Source organism: Monodelphis domestica, chromosome 3, assembly GCF_027887165.1.
Source record: "Monodelphis domestica isolate mMonDom1 chromosome 3, mMonDom1.pri, whole genome shotgun sequence".
NCBI lineage: Eukaryota > Metazoa > Chordata > Mammalia > Didelphimorphia > Didelphidae > Monodelphis > Monodelphis domestica.
In genome coordinates this window covers 73,628,163-73,641,020 of record NC_077229.1, presented here as the reverse complement: position 1 = coordinate 73,641,020, position 12,858 = coordinate 73,628,163, and the positions used below count along the sequence as shown (strand labels likewise).

General features: G+C 40.3%; 1 protein-coding gene and 1 pseudogene across 4 annotated transcripts in view; one reads left to right on the top strand and one right to left on the bottom strand.

Annotated features, from left to right (window-relative positions):
• Window positions 1-12,858, top strand: part of ELL (elongation factor for RNA polymerase II) — a 172,813-nt gene that overhangs the window by 139,111 nt on the left and 20,844 nt on the right. For all 4 annotated transcript variants that reach the window (XR_465781.3, XM_001362836.4, XM_007489240.3 and 1 more), the window contains exon 7: window positions 7,797-7,896. Coding sequence is in view for 3 of the 4 variants with exons in the window: in XM_001362836.4 (XP_001362873.1) it covers window positions 7,797-7,896 (100 nt within the window). In the remaining variant the exon portion in view is untranslated. The remainder of the gene's footprint in view (window positions 1-7,796; window positions 7,897-12,858) is intronic.
• On the bottom strand, window positions 10,415-12,748 carry LOC103093370 (heterogeneous nuclear ribonucleoprotein M-like; annotated as a pseudogene).

The following is a 12,858-nucleotide window of genomic DNA, read 5'->3' as shown; positions in this document are numbered from 1 at the left end:
ATACCTCCTGGCACAGGATGCTTTCTTTATTTTTTTTAACTTTATTTTTAATTTTTTTAAACATTATTTTATTTGGTCATTTTCATACATTATTCATTGGAAACATAGATCATTTTCTTTTCCTCCCCCCCTCCTCCCGTCACCCCTCCCCTAGCCAACGTGCAATTCCACTGGGTATCACATGTGTCCTTGCTCTGAACCCATTTCCTTGTTGTTGGTATTTGCATTAGGGTGTTCATTTAGAGTCTCTCCTCAGTCATGTCCCCTCAGCCCCAGTAGTCAAGCAGTTGCTTTTCCTCGGTGTTTTTACTCCCACAATTTGTTCTCTGCTTGTGGCTAGTGTTTTTTCTTCTAGATCCCTGCAGAATGTTCGGGGACGTTGTATTGACACTAATGGAGAAGTCCATTACGTTTGATTATACCACAGTGTCTCAGTCTCTGTGTACAATGTTCTCCTGGTTCTGCTCCTTTCACTCTGCATCAATTCCTGGAGGTTGTTCCAGTCTCCATTCTTCCACTTTATTATTCCTTTTAGCACAGTGTTATTCCATCACCGACATATACCACAATTTGTTCAGCCATTCCCCAATTGAAGGGCATCCCCTCATTTTCCAATTTTTTGCCACCACATAGAGCGCAGCTATGAATATTCTTTTTTTTTTTTTTTTAATATATTTTATTTGATCATTTCCAAGCATTATTCGTTAAAGACATAGATCATTTTCTTTTCCTCCCCCCCACCCCCCATAGCCGACGCGTAAGTCCACTGGGCATTAGATGTTTTCTTGATTTGAACCCATTGCTTTGTTGATAGTATTTGCATTAGAGTGTTCATTTAAAGTCTATCCTCTGTCATGTCCCCTCAACCTCTGTATTCAGGCAGTTGCTTTTTCTCGGTGTTTCCACTCCCATAGTTTATCCTTTGCTTATGAATGGTGTTTTTTTTTTCTCCTGGATCCCTGAAAGTTGTTCAGGGACATTACACCGCCACTAATGGAGAAGTCCATTACGTTCGATTATACCACAGTGTATTAGTCTCTGTGTACAATGTTCTCCTGGTTCTGCTCCTCTCGCTCTGCATCACTTCCTGGAGGTTGTTCCAGTCTCCATGGAACTTCTCCACTTTATTATTCCTTTGAGCACAATAGTATTCCATCACCAACATATACCACAGTTTGTTCAGCCATTCCCCAATTGATGGGCATCCCCTCGTTTTCCAGTTTTGGGCCACCACAAAGAGCGCAGCTATGAATATTTTTGTACAAGTCTTTGTGTCCATTATCTCTTTGGGATACAGACCCAGCAGTGCTATGGCTGGGTCAAAGGGTAGATATTCTTTTGTCGCCCTTTGGGCATAGTTCCAAATTGCCCTCCAGAATGGTTGGATCAGTTCACAACTCCACCAGCAATGAATTAATGTCCCTACTTTGCCACATCCCCTCCAGCATTCATTACTTTCCTCTGCTGTTATGTTAGCCAATCTGCTAGGTGTGAGGTGATACCTCAGAGTTGTTTTGATTTGCATCTCTCTGATTATAAGAGATGTAGAGCACTTCTTCATGTGCTTGTTAATAGTTTTGATTTCTTTATCTGAGAACTGCCTATCCATTTCCCTTGCCCATTTATCAATTGGAGAATGGCTTGATTTTTTGTACAATTGATTTAGCTCATTATAAATATGAGTAATTAAACCTTTGTCAGAGGTTTCTATGAAGATTTTTTCCCAATTTGTTGTTTCCCTTCTGATTTTAGTTATATTGGTTTTGTTTGTACAAAAGCTTTTTAGTTTGATGTAGTCAAAATTATTTATTTTACATTTTGTGATTCTTTCTATATCTTGCTTGGTTTTAAAGCCTTTCCCCTCCCAAAGGTCTGACATGTATACTATTCTGTGTTTACCCAATTTACTTATGGTTTCCTTCTTTATGTTTAAGTCACTCACCCATTTTGAATTTATCTTGGTGTAGGGTGTGAGGTGTTGATCTATTCCTAGTCTCTCCCACACTGTCTTCCAATTTTCCCAGCAGTTTTTATCGAATAGTGGATTTTTGTCCCAAAAGCTGGGATCTTTGGGTTTATCGTATACTGTCTTGCTGAGGTCGTTTTCCCCCAGTCTATTCCACTGATCTTCCTTTCTGTTTCTTAGCCAGTACCAAATTGTTTTGATGACTGCTGCTTTGTAATATAGTTTGAGGTCTGGGACTGCAAGGCCCCCATCATATGTGTTTTTTTTCATTATTTCCCTGGATATCCTTGATCTTTTGTTCTTCCAAATGAACTTTGTTATGGTTTTTTCTAAATCAGTGAAGAAGTATTTTGGTAGTTCAATGGGTATGGCACTAAATAGATAAATAAGTTTGGGTAGGATGGTCATTTTTATTATATTGGCTCGTCCTATCCATGAGCAGTTAATGTTTTTCCAATTGTTCAAGTCTAGTTTTAGTTGTGTGGCGAGTGTTTTGTAGTTGTGTTCATATAGTTCCTGTGTTTGTCTTGGGAGATAGATTCCTAGGTATTTTATTTTGTCTAAGGTGATTTTGAATGGGATTTCTCTTTCTAGTTCTTGCTGCTGAGCTGTGTTGGAGATATATAGAAAAGCTGATGATTTATGTGGGTTTATTTTGTATCCTGCAACTTTGCTAAAGTTGTTGATTATTTCAATTAGCTTTTTGGTTGAATCTCTAGGATTCTTTAAGTAGACCATCATGTCATCCGCAAAGAGTGATAACTTGGTCTCCTCCTTGCCTATTCTGATGCCTTCAATTTCTTTATCTTCTCTAATTGCTACTGCTAGTGTTTCTAGTACAATGTCAAATAGTAGAGGTGATAATGGGCATCCTTGTTTCACTCCTGATCTTATTGGGAATGCATCTAGTTTATCCCCATTGCAGATGATATTAGCTGTTGGTTTTAGATATATACTGTTTATTATTTTTAGGAATGACCCTTCTATTCCTATGCTTTCTAGTGTTTTTAATAGGAATGGGTGTTGTATTTTATCAAAGGCTTTTTCTGCATCTATTGAGATAATCATGTGGTTCTTGCTAGTTTGCTTGTTGATGTGGTCAATTATGTGGATGGTTTTCCTAATGTTGAACCAGCCCTGCATCCCTGGTATGAATCCTACTTGATCATGGTGAATGATCCTTCTGATCACTTGCTGGAGTCTTTTTGCTAGTATCCTATTTAAAATTTTTGCATCTATATTCATTAGGGAGATTGGTCTATAGTTTTCTTTCTCTGTTTTTGACCTGCCTGGTTTTGGAATCAGTACCATGTTTGTGTCGTAAAAGGAGTTTGGTAGAACTCCCTCTTTGCTTATTATGTCAAATAGTTTGTATAGTATTGGGGTTAATTGTTCTCTGAATGTTTGATAGAATTCACAGGTGAATCCATCAGGCCCTGGGGATTTTTTCTTAGGAAGTTCTTTGATGGCTTGATGGATTTCAATTTCTGATATGGGATTATTTAAGAATTCTATTTCCTCTTCTGTTAGTCTAGGCAGTTTGTATTTTTGTATATATTCATCCATTTCTCCTAAATTGGTGTATTTATTGCCATATAATTGGGCAAAGTAATTTCTAATGATTGCCTTAATTTCCTCCTCATTGGAGGTGCTGTCCCCCTTTTCATCTTTAATGCTGTGAATTTGCTTTTCTTCCTTCCTTTTTTTAATTAGATTGACCAGTACTTTGTCTATTTTGTTTGTTTTTTCAAAGTACCAGCTTCTTGTCTTATTTATTAAATCAATAGTTCTATCACTTTCGATTTTATTAATTTCTCCCTTAATTTTTAGGATTTCTAATTTGGTTTTCTGCTGGGGGTTTTTAATTTGATCGCTTTCGAGTTTTTTCAATTGCATTTCCAATTGATTGATCTCTGCTCTCCCTTGTTTGTTAATATGAGCTTTCAGGGATATGAATTTGCCTCTGATTACCGCTTTGGCTGCATCCCAAAAGGTTTGAAAGGATGTTTCGCCATTGTCATTTTCCTTGATGAAATTATTAATTGTTTCTATGATTTCTTCTTTAGCTAAACGGTTTTGGAGTATCATATTGTTTAATTTCCAATTGGTTTTAGATTTGGTTTTCCATGTACCATTACTAATCATTATTTTTATTGCCTTGTGATCTGAGAAGGCTGCATTCATTATTTCTGCTTTTTTGCATTTGTGTGCTATGTTTCTGTGACCTAATGTATGGTCAATTTTTGTGAATGTGCCATGTGGTGCTGAGAAGAAGGTGTATTCCTTTTTATCCCTATTTATTTTTCTCCATATGTCTATTAATTCTAATTTTTCTAAGATTTCATTCACTTCTTTTACCTCTTTCTTATTTATTTTTTGATTTGATTTATCTAAATTTGATAATGGTTGGTTTAAGTCTCCCACTAGTATGGTTTTATTGTCTATTTCTTCCTTCAATTCTCCTAGTTTCTCCATTAGAAATTTGGGTGCTATATTATTTGGTGCATACATGTTGATTAATGATATTTCCTCATTGTCTAGAGTCCCTTTTAACAAAATATAATTACCTTCCCTATCCCTTTTGATCAGGTCTATTTTTGCATTGGCTTTATCAGATATCATGATTACCACTCCTGCCTTCTTTCTATCAGTTGAGGCCCAGAAGGTCTTACTCCATCCTTTAATTCTGACCTTGTGGGTGTCAACCCGCCTCATGTGTGTTTCTTGAAGACAACATATGGTAGGGTTTTGGATTCTAATCCATTCAGCTATTCGTCTACGTTTTATGGGTGAGTTCATCCCATTCACGTTCAAAGTTATGATTGTCATTTGTGGACTCCCTGGCATTTTGATTGCCTTCCCTAATTCTAACCTTTTCTTCTTCGGCTCTACCTTTTAGTCCAGTGATTTACTTTGAATCAGTCCCCCTTGTCCCCTCCCTTGATGTTTCCCTTTTTAGTCCCTCCCTTTTTGTTCCCTCCCCCTCCCCCCTCTCTTTCCCTCCCTTTTTGTTCTCCCTCTCCCCCTCCCCCCCTTGGTTTTCCCTTCTCCTTACCCTTGTTGGGTAAGATAGAATTCAAGATCCCAATGGATCTGGATGTTTTTCCCTCTCAGAGTTGATTTCCCTGAGATTGAGGTTTAAGTAACCCCCCCCCCCCTCTTCCTCTCCTTCTTATAGGAGTTTTCTTCCCCTCCCCTTCCCCTGTGAATCTTTGTGTGAGAACCATTATTCTATTTGGTCTTTCTTTACCCCCTATTTATACATTACATTTTCCCCACATATTAGTATACATAAGTTGATATAAATGTAGTCCTTATAGAAGAGAGTTTGAGTAAAAGAAGATAACATTTTTCCCCTTTCCTTAATATTTACCTTTTCAGGTATTCCTTGCTCTTTGATTTTCGGTATCAAACTTTCCACAGAGCTCTGGTCTTTTCTTTGCAAAAAGTTGGAAGTCTTCTATTTTGTTGAATGCCCATACTCTCCCTTGGAAGTATATAGTCAGTTTTGCTGGGTAGCTGATTCTTGGTTGGAGACCCAGCTCTCTTGCCTTTCTGAAGATCATGTTCCATGCCTTACGATCATTCAGCGTAGAACTTGCAAGGTCTTGTGTGACCCTGATTGGCATTCCTTTATATCTAAATTGTCTTTTTCTGGCTTCCTGTAGGATTTTTTCTTTTGTTTGATAGCTTTGGAATTTGGCAATTACATTCCTGGGAGTTGTCTTTTGGGGGTTTAGTGTAGAAGGTGTTCTGTGAGCTCTGTCAGTGGATGTATTGCCCCCTTGTTCTAGAATCTCTGGGCAATTTTCTTTGATTATATCTTGTATCACCATGTCCAGTTTGGTGTTTATTTCTGGCTTTTCTGGGAGTCCAATTATTCTTAAATTTTCTCTTCTCCCCCTGTTTTCCAGATCTATCACCTTGTCGGTGAGATATTTTATGTTCTCTTCTAATTTCTTGGTGTTTTGGCTTTGCTTTATTAGTTCTTGCTTTAAAGCCTGGTTTTCTTTTACAGTTTGGTCAAACTGGTTTTGTAGATGCGTGAATTTCTTTTGCATCATTTCCCACTTTTCCTCCCAGAGGGCTTCCATCTTTTTGGTCCTTTCTGATTCAAATTCTTCATGGGTTTGTGGAGAGTTTCTATTTCCTTTGGAAGATTTTGGAGAATTTTCTTGTATATCTTCTTCTATCTGCTCTGTATTTTGTATTTTGGCTCCATAGAATGTGTCCAGAGTCGCCCCTTTCTTCTTATTTTTCTTGGTATTTTGGGGCTTCTGTGGAATTTGTCATCTCTGAATGTGGAGGATTGGCTTTTCTTGTCTTTGTCTGGTGATCAGTGGCTTTAGTCCTGGGCAGATGTTGGTTCTATGAGCGTTCCCTGGGTTAAACTGAATATGCCTCACTGGAACTGGAATGGAAGGGTCGGACCACGAGGCCACACTCTCCCCCTGGCTCGATTTCCGGAAGTTGCCTTCAGAATCCCTGGCCGTGAGGCTGTTTCGTCGGCCTGCGGGGGGATGGGCTGCCGCTTCCCCAAGCTCCGAGAGCACAGACTTTCACTGAGACTTGGATAGCAGGATCCAGCCCGTGAGGCTGTCTTGCCCGCCCTGAGGGTTGCTGTTGTTTTGACCAGCTCTCTGCAGCGGAGGCCCCAGGCAGTAACTTTCACCCGGACCGACCAGCTCTTTGCAGCGGAGGCCCCAGGCAGTAACTTTCACCCGGACCTACCGGCTCTCTGCAGCGGAAGCCCCAGGCAGTAACTTTCACCCGGACTGGGACTTGGGTAGAAGACCCTGAGGGTTGTTGTTCCTCAGACCCTGCTCTCTGAGCCCGGCACGGCTGCCGCTTCCGGGAGCCTTGGACTCTGCGCTCCTACCCCTGAGGTCCGAGGGATCTCGGGTTCTGGCTTTTAAGGGGAGCCGTACCTTTTGAACCGGGTCCAGGTCCAGGAGGAGGGTTCCCAGGGTCTGTGCTGTTGATCGTTTTGAATTTCAGCGCCTTAGGAGCTTCTAGTTTGAGATCGGTCGGGAAGGGTTTTCAGGAGATCTGAGCTTCAGCTTTCTCTAAGCCGCCATCTTAACCGCTATGAATATTCTTGTACAAGTCTTTTTCCTTATTATCTCTTTGGGGTACAAACCCAGCAGTGCTATGGTTGGATCAAAGGGCAGACAGTCTTTCATCGCCCTGTGGGCATAGTTCCAAATTGCCCTCCAGAATGGTTGGATCAATACCCAACTCCACCAGCAATGAATTAGTGTCCCAACTTTGCCACATTCCCTCCAGCATTCATTACTTTCCTTTGCTGTCATGTTAACCAATCTGCTAGGTGTGAGGTGATACGTCAGGATTGTTTTGATTTGCATCTCTCTGATTATAAGATTTAGAACATTTTTTCATGTGCTTATTAATAGTTTTGATTTCTTTAACTGAAAACTGCCTATTCATGTCCCTTGCCCATTTATCAATTGGAGAATGGCTTGATTTTTTATACAACTGGTTTAACTCTTTATAAATTTGGGTAATTAGACCTTTGTCAGAGGTTTTTGTTATGAAGACTGTTTCCCAATTTGTTGCCTCCTTTCTAATTTTAATTACATTGGTTTTGTTTGTACAGAAACTTTTTAATTTGATGTAGTCAAAATTATTTATTTTACATTTTGTGACTTTAAGTCTTGCTTGGTTTTAAAATCTTTCCCTTCCCAAAGGTCTGACATGTATACTATTCTGTGTTTACCTAATTTACTTATAGTTTCCTTCTTTATGTTCAGGTCATTCACCCATTCTGAGGCGATGCTTTCTTTAAATCATGTGTCACTTTGCTTTTCAGGAAACTCTGTCAGCCACAGAATGTAGGTAGTGTTCCTGGAGATGCACCTTCCTCAAGTCCACCACTGAAAGACCCCTTGAATTCCTCATCACCCCCTCAGGTAAGTGACCGGAAGTGCTCAGGACTAGAGAAAGATATTTTAGTTTAGGAAATTTGGTCTTGAAGAGTGGGAAGAGGCCTGGGGTTGGAGTCAGGAGAAAGAGGCAGTGCCATAGTCACTAGTCTTCTCTTGAGTACAGAGATGTATATAAAAGGCTTCATAAACCTTCAGGCATTAAATTATAAGTGAGAGTGTAGTTATGGGAGAGAGTCCTGGATTTGGAGGTGGGTGATCTGGGCTGGAATCTAAGCTCTGCCACTTAATAGCTAGATGACCTTGAGCAGATGGTCACTTAACTTCTCCCAGACTCAGTTTTCTTATCTCCACGATGGTAATAATATTACCTGTAATATAGCTCTCAGAATTGTTAGATTCACACAAAGTTTGTGTGCAAATACCTTGTTTTTAAAAAATAAACTAAAATTTTGTGTAAATGTGAGCTATTGTTTCTGGTGTAGGATTTCCTATGAACCTTTGAACAAAATCTTTGTGCTTTGCTTAATTGGAAAACCTTTTGAAAAAATAACCTTGTCAGGTCATATTGGAACGAGAAATCTGAGCTTATTTCTAGCAGACTGTGCTAATTGCACTTTCAGTGTCCTACAGGAGATTGTGATCCAAGATGGTCATTTTATAAAGAAGAACCAATCTGCAGAGATTTTGACCACAATGGCATTGAGCTGCTTAAGCTATACTCAGTGCAGTTGGATATTTGAGAAAGAAAATACTGAATCCTTTGGTGATCAGGTTTCCCTTCAGCACCTATCTGTTAAACCCTTAGTGTTAATGGATCCCTGGATTGGATCTAGGAGAGATGCAGAGTTAGAGGAGACTCATCATTTCTTTTAAGAAGGTCTCAGTCTAATAAGAAGATATTACCCAGTATATAATTAGAATCTGCTCCCCAGGACTCTAAATTCTAGCATCCCACTTTTCGTTCTCAATGTTAAGTCATTACATTTTGGAGATAAAGTTTTGTATAGCTCCACCCCTCTATTCCCACAAATGTGGTTGGGAAAGTTTTCTTTACTCAGGCTTTTACTTTTGTCCTTTTATTTCTTCTACTTCAGGTGATTATTAATAAATCTTATAAAATATAATACTTGGAGTTTGAGGGTATTAATTTTAATCTTACACCAGATCCCAGAGCCACTGGGAATACTTGGACATGATGGTTTGAAGGACTTCTGGTTGGAATTTACAGCATATATACACCTATAATGAATATGATTGCTAATTAAGTTCAAGGAAGTATGAACTTGCCTGCAGTTACTGTCTTTTTTTTTTTTTTAAGGCTAACTTTAAAAAAAAAAAACTGTTCTCAGGTTCACTTTTTTCCCCCCCTATCTGGACTTAAAATTTTATAGGTTTAGGGGGCTCCTGATGTGGAAATTACCTATGCTACTTTTATCTGTGGCTTAAAGAGTCTTAGAGAGTTTTCTTTGTACAACTCCCAAGTTGAGTCTGGACACTATAAAGGTCATTGAACACCAAACCAAACATTTTAGATGTCATCCTATGAGTTAATAGGGAGCCATTGGAGCTTATCAAATAGTGGGGTGAAGTGGTCTGACCTGAATTTAAAGATGAATTTGCCAGCAAAGTTAAGACTGGTTTAGAATGGGGAGAGATTTGAGACAGGGGAGATACCCTCTACCCCCACACCCCCTCAGCAGACTGACAGTAATCCAGGTGTGAGTTGAGGAGGACCTTTGCTAGGTGGTAATAGAGGGGAGAAGGGGGATATTAAGGTGAAATCAGCAACATTGGATATGCGGTGGTGGGCAGAGAAGAGTGTTTGCTAATGATTTTATAGGTGTTATGTTTGAGACAGGACTTTAACCCACAATCCTCCCATCATCCTGTCCGCTGTTATGTTCTGTTTCCTTTGCACAAGGGATAGGTACTTAATTAATGCCTGTTGAAGTGCTCTTGAAACTCTTATCACTGCATGAGTTTCAGCAAACCAGGCTCACTTTTGGCCACAGAACCAACATTAATATAGAATTAGATAAACATTTATTATTAAGTAATTAATAACTGTGCATAGAATATTAAAATTGGAAAGTAAGGAGAGACAGAAATGGAAAAAAATGATATCAAAGATATGGTCCTTGGACTCAAAGAACTTTGTCTCATACTTATATGAGAGAGATGCATGTTTCTTTAGTACAGGTCTAACCAGGCCACTCCCCAAGCTGCTCAGTTCCATTGGCTCCCTGGCACCTCCAAGATCAGCTATAAATTGCTCTAGAGTAATGGAGTGTAAAGCCCTTCACAAGCAGCACCAGCCTGCCTTTCTTGCCTTATGATGTTATTCTACCTCACAGACTGTGCAGTCTTGCCAAACAAATCTTTCTATTCTTCAGATACTCTCCTCACTCCATCAGCCACCTCTCTACCTGGGCAGTACCCTTAATTTCTTATTCCTTAGGTAGCAACCTAACATCTTCTCCTCCCTCTTTATCTTGCCTCTGAAATTCCTAGTTTCCTGCAAGAAACTTTTTTTTTTTTAAAGAGGCTTTCAGTAACTGGTATTTATTATCAAAGTCGTAATGTCAACAAGATGCCACAACTACAAAAAAAAATTGCATACATTGCAATCTCAATGCAAGCAGTCAAATGGAATCCCAGTCATTAAAAAAGTAATTAAAATCACCTCAGAAAGCAATTGAATTTTAACATCTTTATACATCCAGCCAACAAATTTAAATGGTTAACAAGGAAAACAAAATACAAATTTGGAAGTCTGGTATTGATGTTAAAAAAAAAAAAGAAAGGCAACTGCTTAAGCATTTCTATCAATTCGCACATCAATCTCTCTGCCACTGAGTTTTATCCCATTCATCATTAAGCAGGCTCTTTCTGCCACCTCTGGGGACTCAAACTTAACCACACCACAGCCCTTGGATTTGCCATTCTCCATCTTGATGTCTACATACAACACATGGCCACATTAATTGAATTTGTCTTTTAGCATTTTCCATGTAAAGTCAAAAGGGAGATTTCTCACAAATATCTGGCAGGCTTTTCGAGCAACTCCAAGCACATGGCCACCAGCACCTCCAAAAGATTCTGCAAAACTGCCTCCAAAGTTTCCCCTGTCCATTTCCATAGCTCTGTCAAAACTACCTACCATGGCAAGTCCCATGTGCTCCATTCCTGAACCTAGGGCTGGTCCCATAGTGGGACCCATTATTTCTATGTTATTGGCTCCCATATGGTCCAATCCCATGCGCTCCATGTTATTGGCACCCATATGGTCCAAACCAGTAGACATTCGATCCATAACTGGGCCCATGCGATCTATGCCAGTTCCCATGCCAGCAGGCACCATACAATCCATACTTAGACCCATGCAATCACACCTGATCCCATCCTCTCTATAGTTGAGCCAACCCAATCTATAGGAGCAGCCATTCTCTCAATACAAAAACCCATGCCAACTCCCATTTGTTCTACACCCAAACCTATCCTATCCATGGTTTGGCCCATTCTCTCGATACTTGTTGTCATGTGGTCTACGCCAAGGGGACCCATTCGTTGTATTCCTGACCTCATTCTCTCTACAGCAGACCCCATACAATCCATGACGAGGCCCATTCTCTCCATCTCAGACCCTACTCTATCCATGCCATGGCCTAGGCCAGAACCCATTCTTTCCATCCCAGCACCACCTATGCAATCAATCCCAGGCCCCATCCTCTCAATTCCTGGAACACTGCCACCACCACCACCCATTCCCCTGCCAAGAGGTTCTCCAAAACTCCGAGCCATTCCCATCTCATTCCGTGCAAAGTCTCTCTCAAATCCTCCACCCATTCCTTGATCCATCTCACTCATTCAGCCCATGTTCATGCCAGATCCAAACCGACCCATGTTTTCCATGCCGCCGCCACCAAAGAGGCCCTCCATGCCTCCCATTTTGTTTATTCCAAATCCCATGCCTTCCATTCCCATTCCTGCAGGTCCTATGTTGCCCATTCCTATGCCTTTGTTTAGATGATTGGCATCAATGGGTTGTCTACCTGGTCCTAGCCCCATGCCAATGCCACCAAGTTCATGAGGGAGATGCTGGGGGCACTCAGGAGGGAAAAAGTCACCCTTTGGTAAGGCCCTTTCATCCATCTTCACATGCATTGGTCTGTCGAATAGCAGCTGGCCATTGAACATCAATATAGCCTGAACTGCTTCAATTGACTGTTCAAAAGTAACAGTGCCCATTCCATGACTTTTCCCATCTTTATGTTCAAGAATATCTGCTCTAACCACTACGCCAGCCATACAGAACACTTCTTTCAGTTTCTTCCAGCCAACTTTATAATCCAGATTTGCTACTGTGCTTCCAAGTCTTCTGGCCTTTTGCCTTGCTCTCCTGTCATATTCACCATCAGGATCTTCTTTGACTTTCAAAGGTCTTCCACTCAGACTATGCTTGTTCAAAACTTCAGCAGCTTTTTTCATGCTTTCTTCCATCTTGAATTCAACAACAGCACATCCCTTTGACTTTCCTTCAGCGTCCATTAAGAGTTCCACGTATGTTACCTTACCAACTTTTTCTTTGATCAGGTCTTTAAGGGACTGCCATTTCACGTCAAATGGTATATTTGTAATGAAGGCTCTGTATCTTTTAGTAGGATTGGCATAGGGTTCAAATCGATTCCCTCCTCTTTTCACATTTTTTTCCTTCCTCTTCTCATTTTGACTTGATCGTTCGCCTTCACTTTTGGGGGTTGGGGTCCCCGTTCCCGCTCACTATGCCGGGCACTCCACTTTTCTCCTCCATTTTGGATTCAGTCGCCGCCAACTCTACAGCCGCTTCCATCCCTGCCACCATTTTCTCTGCTTCAAGAAACTTTCTTAATCTCCATAGCTTTTTAGTGCCTTTATCCTTCCAAAAAAAAGTTTGGCTTGTATCTAATTGGCATATATTTTTATATCTCTCCCTCCATATTCTATATA